This window comes from Gadus chalcogrammus, chromosome 18 (genome assembly GCF_026213295.1).
Source record: "Gadus chalcogrammus isolate NIFS_2021 chromosome 18, NIFS_Gcha_1.0, whole genome shotgun sequence".
Classification (NCBI taxonomy): Eukaryota; Metazoa; Chordata; class Actinopteri; order Gadiformes; family Gadidae; genus Gadus; species Gadus chalcogrammus.
In genome coordinates, this window is record NC_079429.1 from 356,258 (window position 1) to 376,208 (window position 19,951).

General features: G+C 54.7%; 3 protein-coding genes across 4 annotated transcripts; 2 read left to right on the top strand and 1 right to left on the bottom strand.

Moving 5' to 3' along the window:
* Nucleotides 1–67: 67 nt before the first annotated feature.
* Nucleotides 68–6,157, top strand: phkg2 (phosphorylase kinase, gamma 2 (testis)). 2 transcript variants are annotated; one of them, XM_056576407.1, is made up of 10 exons: nt 68–166; nt 406–517; nt 605–780; nt 866–920; nt 1,018–1,083; nt 1,197–1,360; nt 1,878–1,968; nt 2,414–2,567; nt 3,882–4,007; nt 4,503–6,156. In XM_056576407.1, exons 2-10 carry the CDS (start codon nt 423–425, stop codon nt 4,746–4,748), a joined length of 1,173 nt encoding a protein of 390 aa, XP_056432382.1. In that variant the 5' UTR covers nt 68–166; nt 406–422; the 3' UTR covers nt 4,749–6,156. The 2 variants fall into 2 exon arrangements, with proteins under 2 accessions (XP_056432382.1, XP_056432383.1); XM_056576408.1 differs by lacking the exon at nt 3,882–4,007 and having other exon boundaries at nt 4,503–6,157.
* Nucleotides 6,158–6,159: 2 nt separating this feature from the next.
* cfap119 (cilia and flagella associated protein 119) lies at nt 6,160–9,937 on the bottom strand. The gene is made up of 9 exons (XM_056576417.1): nt 9,780–9,937; nt 9,658–9,692; nt 8,785–8,850; nt 8,529–8,692; nt 8,003–8,073; nt 7,781–7,897; nt 7,611–7,683; nt 7,285–7,371; nt 6,160–6,714 (listed from the first exon to the last, which is right to left on the bottom strand). Exons 1-9 carry the CDS (start codon nt 9,795–9,797, stop codon nt 6,554–6,556), a joined length of 792 nt encoding a protein of 263 aa, XP_056432392.1. The 5' UTR covers nt 9,798–9,937; the 3' UTR covers nt 6,160–6,553.
* Nucleotides 9,938–10,663: 726 nt separating this feature from the next.
* On the top strand, nt 10,664–15,951 carry si:dkey-220f10.4 (tubby protein homolog). The gene is made up of 12 exons (XM_056577554.1): nt 10,664–10,705; nt 11,534–11,693; nt 11,885–12,130; nt 12,299–12,433; nt 13,314–13,451; nt 13,761–13,921; nt 14,008–14,169; nt 14,841–14,953; nt 15,084–15,198; nt 15,356–15,454; nt 15,536–15,707; nt 15,818–15,951. The coding sequence occupies exons 1-12, from the start codon at nt 10,664–10,666 to the stop codon at nt 15,949–15,951; spliced, it is 1,677 nt and encodes a 558-aa protein (XP_056433529.1).
* The last annotated feature ends 4,000 nt before the right edge of the window (nt 15,952–19,951 follow it).

Here is a 19,951-nt window from a genome sequence, read left to right on the forward strand (position 1 = left end):
TGGAGACTCCTACACTCCCGGTCACACGGTGGCGCTGCGCTCCGCGGCTCCTGGTGGCAGACGGCAGTCGAGGAGGAGAGCTCTCGGTCTACGGTTCCAGGAGTGTTGACATTTCTTTGGTTATTTTAGATCCCTAAATGTCTTTTTATTACCGTATATCTAAATGGTAAGTCGTTTCCTGTTGGGAGAATGGGGTAAACATTTTGAAGACCAAGATAACCTGGCTACCCATGGTGTCATCTATACGTTTATAAGTGTTTATAACTCATTCATGTAGTCCCGACGTTCTCTCTAATTAAATTACTTGAAACAAGCGGTTCTCTGCAGGTTTCGGGTGAGCGTTGTCAAACTTTAACATCGGCTATTATTTATCTGACTGTTTCCTCTTTTCATAAATCGTCATAGATTTCTAACTTGGTGCGATGACGAAAGATATACTAGTTGGAGATGAACTGCCCGACTGGGTAGGGGCCAAGGAATTCTACCAGAAGTATGATCCTAAGGAGGTGATCGGCAGGTCAGTCCGTTACTAAAGGTGATCGATACAAACCGAGTCGAATCGGCCTGATGGTTGTCATGAGCGGCTGCCTCCCTGCTGTTTCAGGGGTGTGAGCAGCGTGGTGCGCCGGTGTGTGCACAGACACACCGGACAGGAGCTGGCGGTGAAGATCATTGAGATCACAGCCGAGAAGATGACAGCGGAGCAGCTGGAGGAGGTGAAGAGCGCCACGTTAAAGGAGATACAAGTTCTTAACATGGTGAAGGGACATTCCTCCATCAGTAAGTTGGTGTTTCCCTCTCAGTAGGTGTTAAAGATGCGGTTGTTGTAGCTCAATAGTAACTGATATTCAAATCGATCCCTCAGTTACCCTCATCGATTCCTACGAATCCACCACCTTCATCTTTCTGGTGTTTGACCTGTGAGTATGAACTATTCAGTGATGTCAGGATTGGCAAGGCATGAGCAACAAGGCTGGCTGGGTAATGATTGTCTTGTTGTTACTTTTCCACTTAAAGCATGCGGAGAGGAGAACTCTTTGACTACCTCACAGAGAAGGTGACTCTGAGTGAGAAGGAGACCAGGTGAGCCCACAGTAACGCTGTTCTACCGTTGACCACACGTATGACCCTGTACCTGTCTGTGGCGCTGCCTGCCCCCCTCCTCTGAGGATCCATCAGCTGTCTGTGTCTGCCAGGAGCCTGATGCGGGCTCTGCTGGAGGCCGTCCAGTACCTCCACTCCCGGAACATCGTCCATCGCGACCTGAAGCCCGAGAACATCCTGCTGGACGACCAGGGACTCCTCAAGCTCTCCGACTTCGGCTTCTCCGTGCAGCTGCCGCCCGGGCAGAAGCTGAGAGGTAGAGGGCCTCGGCTCAGCCTCCACAGGGCAGTAGTGGCCTCCTCCTGGAGCTGGGGTCCTACTCAGGGTGTAGTGGCTTCCTCCTGGAGCTGGCGTCCTACTCAGTGTGTAGTGCCCTCCTCCTGGAGCTGGGGTCCTACTCAGTGTGTAGTGGCCTCCTCCTGGAGCTGGGGTCCTACTCAGTGTGTAGTGCCCTCCTCCTGGAGCTGGGGTCCTACTCAGTGTGTAGTGGCCTCCTCCTGGAGCTGGGGTCCTACTCAGTGTGTAGTGGCCTCCTCCTGGAGCTGGCGTCCTACTCAGTGTGTAGTGGCCTCCTCCTGGAGCTGGGGTCCTACTCAGTGTGTAGTGGCCTCCTCCTGGAGCTGGGGTCCTACTCAGTGTGTAGTGGCCTCCTCCTGGAGCTGGGGTCCTACTCAGTGTGTAGTGGCCTCCTCCTGGAGCTGGGGTCCTACTCAGTGTGTAGTGGCCTCCTCCTGGAGCTGGGGTCCTACTCAGTGTGTTGTCGTGTGTTCCAGAACTCTGTGGAACCCCGGGCTACCTGGCTCCAGAGATCCTGAAATGCTCCATGGATGAAACGCACCCCGGTTATGGGCAGGAGGTGGACCTGTGAGTTGTTGATCTGAACTAGGCACTGTTGGGGTTAGGGGTTGAGTCCCCCTGGTGTCCCCTGACCTTCACCTCTCTGTGTCTCTGACTCCTCCCCTGTGTCTCTGACTCCTCCCCTGCTTCTCTGACTCCTCCCCTGTGTCTCTGACTCCTCCCCTGCTTCTCTGACTCCTCCCCTGTGTCTCTGACTCCTCTCCTACTTCTCTGACTCCTCCCCTGTGTCTCTGACTCCTCCCCTGCGTCTCTGACTCCTCCCCTGCGTCTGACTCCTCCCCTGTGTCTCTGACTCCTCCCCTGTGTCTCTGACTCCTCCCCTGTGTCTCTGACTCCTCCCCTGCGTCTCTGACTCCTCCCCTGTGTCTCTGACTCCTCCCCTGTGTCTCTGACTCCTCCCCTGTCTCTGACTCCTCCCCTGTGTTTCTGACTCCTCCCCTGTGGAGGGCAGCTGGGCGTGTGGTGTGATCCTGTACACGCTGCTGGCCGGCTCGCCGCCCTTCTGGCACCGGAAGCAGATGCTGATGCTGCGGATGATCATGGAGGGGCGCTACCAGTTCAGCTCCCCGGACTGGGACGACCGCTCGGACACGGTCCGGGACCTGGTGAGCCTCGTCCCCCTGACGGACCCCTGGGTGGACCGGGGACACTACGGGCCCCCCTGACGGACCCCTGGGTGGACCGGGGACACTACGGGGCCCCTGACGGACCCCTGGGTGGACCGGGGACACTACGGGCCCCCTGACGGACCCCTGGGTGGACTGGGGACACTACGGGGCCCCCTGACGGACCCCTGGGTGGACCGGGGACACTACGGGCCCCCTGACGGACCCCTGGGTGGACCGGGGACACTACGGGCCCCCCCTGACGGACCCCTGGGTGGACCGGGGACACTACGGGCCCCCTGGGTGGACTGGGGACACTACGGGGCCCCTGGGTGGACTGGGGACACTACGGGCCCCCTGACGGACCCCTGGGTGGACCGGGGACACTACGGGCCCCCTGGGTGGACTGGGGACACTACGGGCCCCCTGACGGACCCCTGGGTGGACCGGGGACACTACGGGCCCCCTGGGTGGACTGGGGACACTACGGGCCCCCTGACGGACCCCTGGGTGGACCGGGGACACTACGGGCCCCCTGACGGACCCCTGGGTGGACTGGGGACACTACGGGCCCCCTGGGTGGACTGGGGACACTACGGGCCCCCTGACGGACCCCTGGGTGGACTGGGGACACTACGGGCCCCCTGGGTGGACTGGGGACACTACGGGCCCCCTGACGGACCCCTGGGTGGACCGGGGACACTACGGGCCCCCTGGGTGGACCAGGGACACTACGGGCCCCCCCTGACGGACCCCTGGGTGGACCGGGGACACTACGGGCCTCTCGCTGAGCACTTACACAACAAACACAATGCTTAGAAAGTTGAAGGCGCTGCAGTTATCACCAGAATACAATCAGTAATGACAGGGTTAGCCAATCAACAAGCAGAACCCATCAGGTCGATGGTGGTCTAATGGTCTGTACCCCCACCATCGACCTGATGGTGGGGGTACAGACCATTAGACCCCCATCAGGTCCATGGTGGGGGTACAGACCATTAGACCCCATCAGGTCCATGGTGGGGGTACAGACCATTAGACCCCCATCAGGTCCATGGTGGGGGTACAGACCATTAGACCCCATCAGGTCCATGGTGGGGGTACAGACCATTAGACCCCATCAGGTCCATGGTGGGGGTACAGACCATTAGACCCCATCAGGTCCATGGTGGGGGTACAGACCATTAGACCCCCATCAGGTCCATGGTGGGGGTACAGACCATTAGACCCCCATCAGGTCCATGGTGGGGGTACAGACCATTAGACCCCATCAGGTCCATGGTGGTCTAATGGTCATTGGTTCCTCTCCCCCAGGTGGCCCGCCTGCTGCTGGTGGAGCCGGCGGGCCGCCTGACCGCCCAGCAGGCCCTGGCCCACCCCTTCTTCAGGCAGTACCAGAGGGAGGACGCCCGCGTCTTCAGCCCCAGGAAGAGCTTCAGGGTGAGGCCGGGGGGGGGGGGGGGCAGGGGGTGAGGCCGGGGGGGGGGGGGGGGGGGGGTGAGGCCAGAAGGGGAGGGGCCAGACCCAGCTCCATTTCTGTTCCCAGTATTCATCTTTCTCTTTACTCTGAATCTCAGCTTCTATTAAGACCCGTCATGATGAGCAGGAGGGCTCGCCCGGGAGGATCAGGCCCCGGGCCCCGGGGCCTGAACCCGGGGCCCGGGGCCTGACCCTCTAACCTGGTGCCTGTCTCTGGTCTGGACCCTGACCCTCTAACCTGGTGCCTGTCTCTGGTCTGGACCCTGACCCTCTAACCTGGTGCCTGTCTCTGGTCTGGACCCTGACCCTCTAACCTGGTGCCTGTCTCTGGTCTGGACCCTGACCCTCTAACCTGGTGCCTGTCTCTGGTCTGGACCCTGACCCTCTAACCTGGTGCCTGTCTCTGGTCTGGACCCTGACCCTCTAACCTGGTGCCTGTCTCTGGGCGCGATGCAGGTTCTGATCCTGAGCGTGCTGGCCTGCATCCGGATGTACGGCCGCTACCGCCGGCTGCGCCCCCTGACGCGGGAGGTGCTGGCCCGGGACCCCTACTCCGTCAGGGGCATCCGCCGGCTCATCGACGGCTGCGCCTTCCGGATCTACGGCCACTGGGTGAAGAAGGGCGAGCAGCAGAACCGGGCCGCTCTCTTCCAGAACACCGCCAAGATCATGCTGCTGGGTCTGGAGGAGCTGGAGGCTTAAGGAACAGCGAGGTTCCCTCAAGGTTCCCTGTGGTTCTGTGTGTTCCTATGAATACACTTATCAAGGTTCTGTGTGTTCCTCTGAACACACTGATCAAGGTTCTGTGTGTTCCTCTGAATACACTGATCAAGGTTCCCTGTGGTTCTGTGTTCCTCTGAACACACTGATCAAGGTTCCCTGTGGTTCTGTGTTCCTCTGAACACACTGATCAAGGTTCCCTGTGGTTCTGTGTTCCTCTGAACACACTGATCAAGGTTCCCTGTGGTTCTGTGTTCCTCTGAACACACTGATCAAGGTTCCCTGTGGTTCTGTGTGTTCCTCTGAACACACTGATCAAGGTTCCCTGTGGTTCTGCATGTTCCTCTAAATACGCTGAAGGTGATTTACGCACAGACAAGGTTCTGTTGGCTGTAACTTCTGTTACAGCCAACAGGTCAAGAGTATGTCCTCGTATTCCATTGTTCTCTTTATCTATCAGGTCGTGAAACGTGAGTACCAGTACCTACTTTACTTCCAGGTACTGCAGTACCTACTTCCAAATACTGCAGTACCTACTTCCAGATACTGCAGTACCTACTTCCAGATACTGCAGTACCTACTTCCAGATACTGCACTACCTACTTCTCAATACTGCAGTACCAACTTCAGATACTGCAGTAGCAACTTCCAGGTACTGCAGTACCAACTTCCAGTTACTGCAGTAATATAATGATAATACTGCAGTACCAACTCAAGGATACTGCAGTACCAACTTAAGGATACTGCAGTACCAGGTTCAGTACTGCAGTAATGTAAAGATAATGCTGCAGTACTGACACCTGCTGGTGCTTTCATCTCCAACTGCCTTGTCCTCATTCAGTCTCTAAATCCATCTGCTTAACCCTCACCTTCTAACTCTAAACCTCACCCTCACCTTCTAACTCTAACCCTCACCCTCACCCCTAACCCTCACCCTCACCCTCACCCCTAACCCTCACCCTCACCCCTAACCCTCACCCTCACCCTCACCTTCTAACCCTAACCCCTAACCCTCTAACTCTAACCTTCTAACCCTAACCCCTAACCCTAACATGAATACACTGTGATTGGTGATGCTATTAATGTGTAAATACATATTGCTAAATATATATTTAATGACCATTGAATTATGTGATGCATTGGAATGCTTTTATTCATTTCTATTTTCCTTGTTCCATTTTATTTGACGTAATGGTTACCATGGTAACTGTGTCCTGCTATGACACAGTCCAGCGCTGTGTGAAAATAAACATATTATATATTATACCATCTCTGTAGAACTTGGGTTTGTTGGATACTTGGTTGTAACATATCTACAATTCAGATCATTCATAGGTGCGCCTTGACCTCCAGAAAGAAAAATAAATAATATAAAATGTGTATATTTCTGAAAGTTGATTTATTTATATTAATATGAATAAAAAGTAAAAACAAAAAATACTTATTAAAGGCTTATCATTTGTGAGAGCGAGAGAGAGAAGTGTTGGTTGGTTCAATCTAAGAGTTAAAGTGTTGGTTGGTTTAATCTAAGAGTTAAAGGAGAATCCACTTTCTGACGTCCACATCTGAAAGGTCGGCCCGCATTTATTATATCTTGTGCTTATATGTTAGTCTGGCCCTGGGGCTAGGGCTAGCCCTGGGGCTAGGGCTAGCCCCGGGGCTAGGGCTAACCTTTGGGGCTAGGGCTAACCCTGGGGCTAGGGCTAACCCTTGGGCTAGGGCTAACCCTGGGGCTAGGGCTAGCCCTGGGGCTAGGGCTAGCCCTGGGGCTAGGGCTAACCCTGGGGCTAGGCCTGGGGCTGGGCCCGGCCCTGGGACGAGGCCTGGGAGAGCCGGCTGTTGAGCTGCTCACAGCTCTCCCTCAGACTCTGGTCCAGCTGAGCTGACACACGCTGGAGCTCCTCCGAGAGCGCCCGCTGCACCACCTGCCTCAGAGCGGCCCTGGAGCCTGACACACACACACACACACACACACACACACACACACACACCATACCACACAACACCATACACCACACCACACACACACACACACACACACACACACACACACACACACACACACACACACACACACACACACACGCACACACACACGCACACACACACACACACACACACACCATACCACACAACACCATACACCACACCACACACACACACACACACACACACACGCACACGCACACGCACACGCACACCATACCACACAACACCATACACCACACCACACCACACACACCACACCACACACACACGCACACGCACACGCACACGCACACACACACCATACCACACAACACCATACACCACACCACACACACCATACCACACACACACACACACACACACACACACACACACATACCACACACACACACACACACACACACACACACACACACACACCACACCACACACACACACACACAATGAAAGAGTTAGATTGAACCCCTCAGTGGGCGACCGTGGTGGAGGTTCATCTCCTGGTGAAAGAGGGTTCTGGTTCAGGTCTCACCAGGTGCTGCTTCGACGGGGCCCGGGATCTGGGGGGTCTCCTGGTTCTGGGTGGCCTGTGGGGAACCCACCGCTTCTGTTTCTCTGTCTGAGGGAAATGATGAGGGCAGGGTCACGGGACTATAGTTGGCCCTAATTGACCACTAAACAATACAAAGTAAACGTGATTAAAGAGGTCGAACTGTATTGGATAGAGTTCCTTAATACTAATGTCCCAAACAAATCCTACAAAGCAAACGACGTGTGTATCTACTGGATAAACAATAAGGTCTCAAGGACGAAGGAATAGTGTTGATTCACTCAGGCATCAGGAGCAGCGCGGTTCACCTGGGGAGGGGGGGTCGTCCGCAGGGAGGGGGTCCGCTGTCCCTCCATAAGACAGCGCTAGATCCAGTCGCACCTGGAGGAGCCAACGGGAGGAGCAGATCATCTGACCTCCGTCTGAAGGTCCACCTTCCACCTGATATCTGATCTACTACACAGTCTCGGGTCATTACCTGGGGGGTGAAGATGTATTTGTAGAGGGTGTAGTTCCTCATGTACGTGTTGTTCACGTGCTCCAGAATCCGAGTCACCTCGTGGGATTTCAGAAGGTCAACGCTGAAAGGGGGTCGCTGTATCAGAGTGAACCGAGCAGGGTTAGTTAGTGAGTTAGTTGGAAGGGTTAATCCCGGAGCAGGTTAGGGTTAGGGTTAGGGTCCTGGGAGGCTTGTACACACCCGCACGGAGTGGCAGAGTAGCAGCTCAGTGCAGTAGTCCCAGCACTGCTTCACGTTGTTCAGGGAGGTTCCTGGTTCACACACCAGACGCATGGGATGGAAAGGAAGTCAGATATATCCGTTGTAATAACCGTTAAGTGTTTCATAGACTCATTGTTCAAAAACTGGGCACCAGATGGACCAACAGCTGACAGCTCACTTTGTGGTTGTTGGAAAGGACAGAGTGAAAGTCTGGGGTTAAGGCCTTACTCTCACAGTTCGGAGTTTGGATATCTTAGTAGGACGTGAGGATACCTGTACGGGCTCACCTGTAGGCTCACCTGTACAGGCTCACCTGTATGGACTCACTTGTTGGCTCACCTGTAGGCTCACCTGTAGGGGCTCACCTATAGGCTCACCTGTAGGCTCACCTGTAGGCTCACCTGTAGGCTCACCTGTAGGCTCACCTGTACGGGCTCACCTGTAGGGGCTCACCTGTAGGCTCACCTGTAGGGGCTCACCTGTAGGCTCACCTGTACTGGCTCACCTGTGTTGAGCTGGTGCACGCGCTTCATGACGGACAGCAGGACAGACGTCTGCTCGCGGCTGAAGCCGCTGCGCCGGCAGAACTGGACGGTCTGGACGTAGAGCGCGAGCAGCACCTCCCCCGGCGGCCCTCGGAGCTCCACCTGGAGCACCCTGCAGAGAACCCTACAGCAGAAGGAGGCGGCCGTGAACCCAGACACAACTCAACTGAGAAACACGATGGACTACTAACTATGAAGTATGTCATTGGCTTGAACCTTTCCAAGTCCGGGATGGATTGGGCTTTATCGATGTCGCACATGTCAGAATACCCAGCATCCGCCCTGAGGACATCAAAATAAATCATTGTTTTAAAGTTTCATCACATCCATATGGAAAGGAGAGCGATATTCACACATGCAACCCACACATAATTCGCTTTTTCTCTGATTCCTGGCCTTGAACAAAAACCTTCCCCCGACGGCTTTGAGGAAGGAATCACATGGTTCTAGATCCTACCCCTTCTGGGAATATGGACGGATCGCACAAGAGATGAATAAAAGGTGTCCAGGTTGCAACTTTGAATTCAAGTCTTCCTTTTAGTCTGACCCTTTTAGTCTAACCCTTAACTCCAAGTTCCACAATCCACCTTTCCATATTCGATCGATATTCTGAACCGATGAAACCTTCTTATGACGTAAATTATAAGAAGGTTCAACTTGTACTATCTTTGACAAATATTATATGATATATATATAGCTCCATACTAGACAATCGTGTTACTTGACATTCAGTTGGATAATTCTCCAACATAAGCTACTATTATACCAGCGGTAATGTTATGAGATTGAGTAATGACGAGTATAAACTTGTTCTTGAACAGAATACAGCTGAATGTCAAAAACGTCCGTTTACGTGTAGATAGAAGACCATGAATGTATTATAAGAAGTTAAAGACTGATAGTTTATTCTAGTTTATATTAGAGTTCATTCTGCTTCTGCCGACACTCCGCCGTAATTACGCATATATACACGCAGCGTAAAAACGAACGCGTCTCACTTGACTCCAGCGTCAGCAATCTAAATACATGACGAACAAATGCGAATACATGGTGAATACATGGTGAATACATGTTGAATATGATACTCACCACAGCACCACTCTTGGCTTCAGAGGTTCTGGAATCTAAGAGGAAAGAGAAAAAGCTTTCGTTCACAATTGTCAAAACTTGACTACAAACAACCATTCTCCGACTCCGGAAGTTCTCCTTACCTTTATTTTTGTGTGCATTTTAATTTTAATTGGGTTGTAAATTCTACTATAGACATACCATTTTACACAAATAGCAATTCGATGTTGCGATTGTGTAAATATAACGAATATAGCGAAATTAACCTTGTTACCCAGAGCGTTCACTATTGGTTAGTTTACCGCCCTTGTATCCTAGCAACAGGCTGGACCTTCAGCTTCCGGCGTCTCGTAGCATCCTGCAGACCGATTAAAGTCACATTTAAATAATGCAGGTACTAGATAGATTAAAATGTATTCAAACATAGCATGAAAGGTGTATGAAGTGTTTCTATTTCGTTTTTGGTTTTGTTATTGTGCAAATAGACCCTAAATGCTATGGTTTATTGTTTTATTAAGATGGCTATATGGATAAAAAATATATGCTTAACCATGGATTCTTTATTATCAATGTTAGGACCGGCCCGTTCTATTGTAAACAGAACAGTCCTAATCACAGGATGTCTCCTGAGGTTTAAGACCCAAACCCCATCGCCAAACTTAACAAAGGCAAAGCAGCATCATTTGAAAGGAAATTCATAAGTCTGAATATAACTCTGAACATAGAGTAGGACCGATGTTCAATCACAACAAGAGCTCTTCCTCCGTGTTCCTGGCCTGGCCACGGCTCTGTTTGCAGCTCCACGGCAAGCCTTTAAGAACATTATCCTCCTTAATCCATTCGTCTGCTGCGCACGGGAGGGCGAGGGGCACAGAGCGTCTTGTTCAGGAGCAGACACCGTCATATCAACGTATCTGTGGCCTGAGAACACGACTGATTCAACCCCAGGACTTCTTTATGGACCAGGAGATCCCTTTAGCCCCTTATTGGAGACCAGGAGACATTGTCATTGACTCTTAACCAAGCCATGGAGGAGCCCGGGATCCGGAGCCAGAAGCTGGACAACCAGGTAAGGAAGGTTCCTTCAGAAGGGGGGTGAAGGACCTCAGGAGGACCTCAGGAGGACCTCAGGAGGACCTCAGGAGGAACTCAGGAGGACGTCAGGAGGAACTCAGGAGGACTTCAGGAGGACCTCAGGAGGACCTCAGGGGGGCCTCAGGAGGACCTCAGGAGGAACTCAGGAGGAACTCAGGAGGACGTCAGGAAGAACTCAGGAGGACTTCAGGAGGACCTCAGGAGGACCTCAGGGGGGCCTCAGGAGGAACTCAGGAGGAACTCAGGAGGAACTCAGGAGGAACTCAGGAGGACCTCAGGAGGACTTCATGAGGAACTCAGGAGGACTTCAGGAGGACCTCAGGAGGACTTCAGGAGGACCTCAGGAGGACTTCAGGAGGACTTCAGGAGGGCCTCAGGAGGACCTCAGCAGGACCTCAGGAGGACCTCAGGAGGACCTCAGGCTCCATGGAGCTCTATAGGGGGGCAGGAGCAACAGTTATAGAATCAAACCTCCTGCATGGGAGGGTGGAGGCATTCTGATGGCTCATCGTTGTTACACTTAAGCGTCTTAGAGTACCATATTAAGCGCTATATAAATTTCATTTATTATTATTATTATTATTACACTTGTGTATACTTACAGTATATATATATATATATATATATATATATATATATATATATACACATACATTTATATATATATATGTATGCATTGATACAGATACATATATGTTATATATATGCATGTATTGATACAGATACATATGTTATATATATGTATGTATTGTTACAGATATGTTGTTAAGTACAGAGTGTGAGTAACTGCGTCCCCCCTCAGCGGTCGGTCCTGATTAAGAAGCAGCAGAAGAAGCGGGCCGACGCCCAGATGGTGAAGGCCAATAGCGACACTCGACCCAAGAACCGCAAACACAAGCCCCGCCCCTCGGATGACACAGCACTGCTGATCAGCCAATCACAGAGCAACACTTCACTGAGTGGTATTTATCTGAATAATTATGCTATAATTTGTATTGTGTGTTCATTAATGCGTTTGTTTTAGCCGTTGTAGCAGTCAGGAAGTAATAAATACGATATGAATATCAGTCGTTATTTAGTTTTTTTTTACTAGTTATTTGAAGCGGTGTGTGCTAGCGACTCGTTTCAAAGGAGTTTTAATGTCCACTAGAAGACTTCCAGGTGGAGCACGCCCACGACAACCCGCTGGAGGAGATCCTCCTGGGGGCCCGTGGCGTCACCACCACCATGACCGCCGACGAGGGGCCCCTGGAGAGGGCCCCGGAGAGGACCCCCTGCGCCCCCGGGACCTGGACCCAGGAGGGGGCCTGGGAGGCGGGGCCTCAGCAGGAGGGGGAGGAGGACGGAGGGCGGGAGGAGGAGATAAACACCAAGAAGAAAGCCGGGAAGAAAGCCAAAGGTAAGGCCATGTAGCGGCTGGTGTTGGATTCCCAGCGCAGCCCCTCTGTGTGGTCAGAGCAGGAACCCTTATCTGACTGATCACCGTGGGTAGAACCGTCTGCTCAACCAAGAGTACGGGGGAGGGGAAAGTCCAAGTTTGAGAAACAGAAAGAAATGATATTTCCAGGGTTGCAGCCAAGCGAGATAGAAGAGAGAGAGAAGAACAAGAGGAAGGAGAAGAAGAGCAAGAAGAAGGAGACGGAGGGCCGAGGAGCGACCTTTGACCCCGATCAGGAAGGCAAAGAGCCCACGAGGGGAGAAGGTAAGGCACTGCAGATGTATCCTCAACAATAGATATCCTTCCTTTAGAACTGATCCCCTACAGCAGGGGACACCAGGGCATGGCAGGTTAACAAGTGGCCCCGTTCAGCCTGAAGGTCCCCCAGTGGTCAAACACCCTAACCCTCAATAGGACAGGTCAGCCTGAAGGTCCCCCAGTGGTCAAACACCCTAACCCTCAATAGGACAGGTCAGCCTGAAGGTCCCCCAGTGGTCAAACACCCTAACCCTCAATAGGACAGGTCAGCCTGAAGGTCCCCCAGTGGTCGAACACCCTAACCCTCAATAGGACAGGTCAGCCTGAAGGTCCCCCAGTGGTCAAACACCCTAACCCTCAATAGGACAGGTCAGCCTGAAGGTCCCCCAGTGGTCGAACACCCTAACCCTCAATAGGACAGGTCAGCCTGAAGGTCCCCCAGTGGTCGAACACCCTAACCCTCAATAGGACAGGTCAGCCTGAAGGTCCCCCAGTGGTCAAACACCCTAACCCTCAATAGGACAGGTCAGCCTGAAGGTCCCCCAGTGGTCAAACACCCTAACCCTCAATAGGACAGGTCAGCCTGAAGGTCCCCCAGTGGTCAAACACCCTAACCCTCAATAGGACAGGTCAGCCTGAAGGTCCCCCAGTGGTCAAACACCCTAACCCTCAATAGGACAGGTCAGCCTGAAGGTCCCCCAGTGGTCAAACACCCTAACCCTCAATAGGACAGGTCAGCCTGAAGGTCCCCCAGTGGTCAAACACCCTAACCCTCAATAGGACAGGTCAGCCTGAAGGTCCCCCAGTGGTCAAACACCCTAACCCTCAATAGGACAGGTCAGCCGTTAGGCGCCCCAGTGGTCGAACATCTGCCCGATTCTTACAGAGAAGGAACTCTTGGAGCCCCGAGACGCCGCGACGGATTCTGGGGTGGGATTTGCGACTGCCGCAGACGACAAAACGAGTGACAGTGAAGAGAAGAGCTGCCCGCCCGCCCCTCGGAAGAAACAGCAGCTCTCCACATGTGAGTTATAACCCTAGTGACATGTTACAGTCACATGTTACAGCCACATGTTACAGCCATGACCAACCCAGTCACATGTTACAGTCACATGTAGAACCATGACCAACCCAGTCACATGTTGCAGTCACATGTTACAACATGTTCCCACCTGGGCGTCCTCTTCCCAGTCACATGTTGCAGTCACATGTTACAACATGTTCCCACCTGGGCGTCCTCTCCACAGTCACATGTTACAACATGTTCCCACCTGGGCGTCCTCTCCACAGTCACATGTTACAACATGTTCCCACCTGGGCGTCCTCTTCACAGCCAGGTGCCAAATAAGCGACGACAAGAGTGATGACCAAGCAGAGGTTCCTGAGGAAGAAAGAACTCTGAAGAAGAAGAAAAAAGAAGAAAAGAAGAAAAGTCTGGCCTTGCTGAACTCCAACCCCAGGGGGGGGTCGTCGGCGTCCGGCTCCGTGGAGAGGGTGAGGAACAAAGGGACCCAAGCGGGGGAAGAGGAAGCCAACATGAGAGCCCTGTTATACTGACGCTCTCCTCCTGCCGTCTCCAGTGCACCTCCCCCGTCTCCCAGGAGGACCTGCTGGGGTTCGCCCTGAACCCGGCCCCCCGGGAGCAGACCCTGCAGTGCCGGATCACCAGGGACCGGAGGGGCGTGGAGAAGGGCATGTACCCCACCTACTACCTGCACCTGGAGAAGGAGGACGGCAAGCGGGTACCCGTCTAGAACCACCTCCTCTAGAACCTCCCACACCTCCTCTAGAACCTCCTCCACCTCCTCTAGAACCTCTTCTAGAACCTCCTCCACCTCCTCTAGAACCTCCTCCACCTCCTCCTCCACCTCCTCTAGAACCTCCTCCACCTCCTCCTCCACCTCCTCTAGAACCTCCTCCACCTCCGCTAGAACCTCCTCCACCTCCTCTAGAACCTCCTCCCCCTCCTCTAGAACCTACTCCACCTCCTCTAGAACCTCCTCCACCTCCTCTAGAACCTCCTCCCCCTCCTCTAGAACCTCCTCCACCTCCTCTAGAACCTCCTCCACCTCCTCTAGAACCTACTCCACCTCCTCTAGAACCTCCTCCACCTCCTCTAGAACCGGGTGGATCTTGCCAACATTCTGTTTTAGTTACTTTACGTTTGTACTATTCTGTATTAACTGCTGATTTGGGATTTTTCTTTTTACTGCGTTAACTGGCAGATCCAAAAACATCTGCAGTTAATTCACGCCATGAATAAGTAGGAATAGGACCCCTTGGTCAAGACACGTGGGAATCTAACCCAGTTATTTTCAGTGAACACCCTAGCCGCTATATAAAAAAAGCAGCCTTTTGACTCTTTACACTATGTACTGGTGGATTTGATTATTGATCACTCATTTCCTCTCAGGTGTTTCTGATGGCTGGCAGGAAGAGGAAGAAATGCAAGACATCCAACTACCTCATCTCCATCGACCCCACGGACCTGTCTAGAGAGACCCACAGCTACATCGGAAAACTCAGGTTGACTGTCTCTCTGGTATCTCCACAGCTAAATAGGAGACCTCAGGTCTAGCTTTCTCCCCAGGTTCTCCCATCCTCCTGGTCTCTCAAGAGGCTGAAGCTCACAGGTTGGTCTTCTTCCCTTTTTCAGGTCCAACATTCTGGGCACAAGGTTCAGCGTCTACGACGGAGGGGAGAACCCGGAGAAGAAGCCCTTCGTCAAGGAGTGTGAATCGGTTCGGCAAGAGCTAGCAGCCGTTTGCTACGTGAGTGGATCAGGGTTCACGCCCAAAGTCCCTGAACCTCAACCATCACACTGTCCCTTCAGAGGGTAACAACAACCCTAACCCTAACCCTAACCCTGAACCTCAACCATCACAGTGTCCGTTCAGAAGGTAACACTTTGAACCTCTTCTGGTCCAGGAGAAGAACGTTCTCGGCTTAAAGGGTCCCAGGAAAATGACGGTCATCATTCCTGGCATGCTGGCAAACGACGAGCGAGCGTGCATCCGCCCAAAGACCGTAGGTGTTTAGTGTAAGTGTTGATGTTGTGTCGTGTTGACATCATGGCGTGAGTGTACCGGGTTCTGATGACCCCTGCAGGACACCGAGACGCTACTGGTTCGCCATGACAACGGGAACACAGACAACCTGGTGACGCTGGTCAATAAATCCCCCAGCTGGAACGAGCAGAGCCAGTCCTACGTGCTCAACTTCCACGGCCGCGTCACCCAGGCCTCCGTCAAGAACTTCCAGATCGTCCATCCAGAGAACGGTGAGTTGGGACCGACTCACTTCAGTGCCTCTGAGCCGACCCGTGTTCATGGAGACACAGTGTACAGGCTCCGGTCGGTGTGAACCAGTCCTGTTCCTCACTCTCTATAGAGGACTACATCGTGATGCAGTTTGGCCGGGTGGCGGAGGACGTGTTCTCCATGGACTACAGCTTCCCGCTGTGTGCCCTCCAGGCCTTTGCCATCACACTCTCCTCCTTCGATGGCAAACTGGCCTGTGAGTAGGAGTAGGAAAGGGGCTTTTCACCTGGTCTCCAACCGTCTCCACCTGGTCTCCACCTGGTCTCCAACCATCTCCACCTGGTCTCCACCTGGTCTCCACCTGGTCTCCACCTGGTCTCCACCTGGTCACCACCCGTCTCCAGCTGGTCTCCACCTGGTCTCCACCCGGTCTCCACCCGGTCTCCACCCGGTCTCCACCCGGTCTCCACCTGGTCTCCACCTGGTCCACACCCGTCTCCACCTGGTCTCCACCTGGTCTCCACCTGGTCTCCAGGTGGTCTCCAGCTGGTCTCCACCTGGTCTCCAGCTCGTCTCCACCTGGTCTCCACCTGGTCTCCACCTGGTCTCCAACCGTCTCCACCTGGTCTCCACCTGGTCTCCACCTGGTCTCCAAACGTCTCCACCTGGTCTCCACCTGGTCTCCACCCGTCTCCACCTGGTCTCCACCTGGTCTCCACCTGGTCTCCAACCGTCTCCACCTGGTCTCCACCTGGTCTCCAGCTGGTCTCCACCTGGTCTCCACCTGGTCTCCACCCGTCTCCACCTGGTCTCCACCTGGTCTCCAACCGTCTCCACCCGTCTCCACCTGGTCTCCACCTGGTCTCCAACCGTCTCCACCTGGTCTCCACCTGGTCTCCAACCGTCTCCACCTGGTCTCCACCTGGTCTCCACCTGGTCTCCAACCGTCTCCACCTGGTCTCCACCTGGTCTCCACCTGGTCTCCAACCGTCTCCACCCGTCTCCACCTGGTCTCCACCTGGTCTCCAACCGTCTCCACCTGGTCTCCACCTGGTCTCCAACCGTCTCCACCTGGTCTCCACCTGGTCTCCACCTGGTCTCCAACCGTCTCCACCTGGTCTCCACCTGGTCTCCACCTGGTCTCCACCCGTCTCCACCTGGTCTCCAGCTGGTCTCCACCTGGTCACCACCCGTCTCCACCTGGTCTCCACCTGGTCTCCACCTGGTCTCCAACCGTCTCCACCTGGTCTCGACCTGGTCTCCACCTGGTCTCCAACCGTCTCCACCTGGTCTCCACCTGGTCTCCACCTGGTCTCCACCCGTCTCCACCTGGTCTCCACCTGGTCTCCACCTGGTCTCCACCCGTCTCCACCTGGTCTCCAGCTGGTCTCCAGCTGGTCTCCACCTGGTCTCCACCTGGTCTCCACCTGGTCTCCACCTGGTCACCACCCGTCTCCACCTGGTCTCCACCTGGTCTCCACCTGGTCTCCACCTGGTCTCCACCTGGTCACCACCCGTCTCCAGCTGGTCTCCACCTGGTCTCCACCCGGTCTCCACCCGGTCTCCACCCGGTCTCCACCCGGTCTCCACCTGGTCTCCACCTGGTCCACACCCGTCTCCACCTGGTCTCCACCTGGTCTCCACCTGGTCTCCAGGTGGTCTCCAGCTGGTCTCCACCTGGTCTCCAGCTGGTCTCCACCTGGTCTCCACCTGGTCTCCACCTGGTCTCCAACCGTCTCCACCTGGTCTCCACCTGGTCTCCACCTGGTCTCCAAACGTCTCCACCTGGTCTCCACCTGGTCTCCACCCGTCTCCACCTGGTCTCCACCTGGTCTCCACCTGGTCTCCAACCGTCTCCACCTGGTCTCCACCTGGTCTCCAGCTGGTCTCCACCTGGTCTCCACCTGGTCTCCACCCGTCTCCACCTGGTCTCCACCTGGTCTCCACCTGGTCTCCACCTGGTCTCCAACCGTCTCCACCCGTCTCCACCTGGTCTCCACCTGGTCTCCAACCGTCTCCACCTGGTCTCCACCTGGTCTCCAACCGTCTCCACCTGGTCTCCACCTGGTCTCCACCTGGTCTCCAACCGTCTCCACCTGGTCTCCACCTGGTCTCCACCTGGTCTCCACCTGGTCTCCACCCGTCTCCACCTGGTCTCCAGCTGGTCTCCACCTGGTCTCCACCTGGTCACCACCCGTCTCCAGCTGGTCTCCACCTGGTCTCCACCCGGTCTCCACCCGGTCTCCACCCGGTCTCCACCCGGTCTCCACCTGGTCTCCACCTGGTCCACACCCGTCTCCACCTGGTCTCCACCTGGTCTCCACCTGGTCTCCAGGTGGTCTCCAGCTGGTCTCCACCTGGTCTCCAGCTGGTCTCCACCTGGTCTCCACCTGGTCTCCACCTGGTCTCCAACCGTCTCCACCTGGTCTCCACCTGGTCTCCACCTGGTCTCCAAACGTCTCCACCTGGTCTCCACCTGGTCTCCACCCGTCTCCACCTGGTCTCCACCTGGTCTCCACCTGGTCTCCAACCGTCTCCACCTGGTCTCCACCTGGTCTCCAGCTGGTCTCCACCTGGTCTCCACCTGGTCTCCACCCGTCTCCACCTGGTCTCCACCTGGTCTCCACCTGGTCTCCACCTGGTCTCCAACCGTCTCCACCCGTCTCCACCTGGTCTCCACCTGGTCTCCAACCGTCTCCACCTGGTCTCCACCTGGTCTCCAACCGTCTCCACCTGGTCTCCACCTGGTCTCCACCTGGTCTCCAACCGTCTCCACCTGGTCTCCACCTGGTCTCCACCTGGTCTCCACCTGGTCTCCACCCGTCTCCACCTGGTCTCCAGCTGGTCTCCACCTGGTCACCACCCGTCTCCACCTGGTCTCCACCTGGTCTCCACCTGGTCTCCACCTGGTCTCCAACCGTCTCCACCTGGTCTCGACCTGGTCTCCACCTGGTCTCCAACCGTCTCCACCTGGTCTCCACCTGGTCTCCACCTGGTCTCCACCCGTCTCCACCTGGTCTCCACCTGGTCTCCACCTGGTCTCCACCCGTCTCCACCTGGTCTCCAGCTGGTCTCCAGCTGGTCTCCACCTGGTCTCCAAATGGTCTCCACCTGGTCTCCACCTGGTCACCACCCGTCTCCACCTGGTCTCCACCTGGTCTCCACCCGTCTCCACCTGGTCTCCACCTGGTCTCCACCTGGTCTCCACCTGGTCTCCACCCGGTCTCCACCCGGTCTCCACCTGGTCTCCACCCGGTCTCCACCCGGTCTCCACCTGGTCTCCACCTGGTCTCCAGCTGGTCTCCACCTGGTCTCCACCTGGTCTCCACCCGTCTCCACCTGGTCTTCAGCTGGTCTCCACCTGGTCTCCACCTGGTCACCACCCGTCTCCACCTGGTCTCCACCTGGTCTCCACCTGGTCTCCACCTGGTCTTCAGCTGGCGCCTCATCGTTTGGTGGGACTCATGGGTCAGGGTCCAGGTCTTAAAGAGGACCAGGACTCATGGGTTAGGGTCCAGGTCTTAAAGAGGAACAGGACTCATTGGTCAGGGTCCAGGTCTTAAAGAGGACCAGGACTCATGGGTCAGGGTCCAGGTCTTAAAGAGGACCAGGACTCATGGGTCAGGGTCCAGGTCTTAAAGAGGACCAGGACTCATGGGTCAGGGTCCAGGTCTTAAAGAGGACCAGGACTCATGGGTTAGGGTCCAGGTCTTAAAGAGGACCAGGACTCATGGGTCAGGGTCCAGGTCTTAAAGAGGACCAGGACTCATGGGTTAGGGTCCAGGTCTTAAAGAGGACCAGGACTCATGGGTTAGGGTCCAGGTCTTAAAGAGGACCAGGACTCATGGGTTAGGGTCCAGGTCTTAAAGAGGACCAGGACTCATGGGTCAGGGTCCAGGTCTTAAAGAGGACCAGGACTCATGGGTCAGGGTCCAGGTCTTAAAGAGGACCAGGACTCATGGGTTAGGGTCCAGGTCTTAAAGAGGACCAGGACTCATGGATTAGGGTCCAGGTCTTAAAGAGGACCAGGACTCATGGGTTAGGGTCCAGGTCTTAAAGAGGAACAGGACTCATTGGTCAGGGTCCAGGTCTTAAAGAGGACCAGGACTCATGGGTCAGGGTCCAGGTCTTAAAGAGGACCAGGACTCATGGGTCAGGGTCCAGGTCTTAAAGAGGACTAGGACTGGAATCAGTTCTTAGAAATGTGTCCTTATTGTTCATTAGTTAATCATTGTTCGATTTGTTTTGACCTTGTATATATTTG

Excerpts from the sequence above, each read along its gene's own strand:
- phkg2 (XM_056576407.1), top strand. The coding sequence starts at position 423 with ATGACGAAAGATATACTAGTTGGAGATGAACTGCCCGACTGGGTAGGG. Across the intron at positions 781-865 it reads GAAGGGACATTCCTCCATCA|TTACCCTCATCGATTCCTAC; the intron begins GTAAGTTGGTGT and ends TCGATCCCTCAG. Across the intron at positions 1,969-2,413 it reads TATGGGCAGGAGGTGGACCT|CTGGGCGTGTGGTGTGATCC; the intron begins GTGAGTTGTTGA and ends TGTGGAGGGCAG.
- cfap119 (XM_056576417.1), bottom strand. Across the intron at positions 8,693-8,784 it reads TCCATCCCGGACTTGGAAAG|GGTTCTCTGCAGGGTGCTCC; the intron begins GTTCAAGCCAAT and ends CTTCTGCTGTAG. Across the intron at positions 6,715-7,284 it reads CCCCGTCGAAGCAGCACCTG|GCTCCAGGGCCGCTCTGAGG; the intron begins GTGAGACCTGAA and ends TGTGTGTGTCAG.
- si:dkey-220f10.4 (XM_056577554.1), top strand. The coding sequence starts at position 10,664 with ATGGAGGAGCCCGGGATCCGGAGCCAGAAGCTGGACAACCAG. Across the intron at positions 10,706-11,533 it reads GCCAGAAGCTGGACAACCAG|CGGTCGGTCCTGATTAAGAA; the intron begins GTAAGGAAGGTT and ends GTCCCCCCTCAG. Across the intron at positions 15,708-15,817 it reads GATCGTCCATCCAGAGAACG|AGGACTACATCGTGATGCAG; the intron begins GTGAGTTGGGAC and ends CACTCTCTATAG.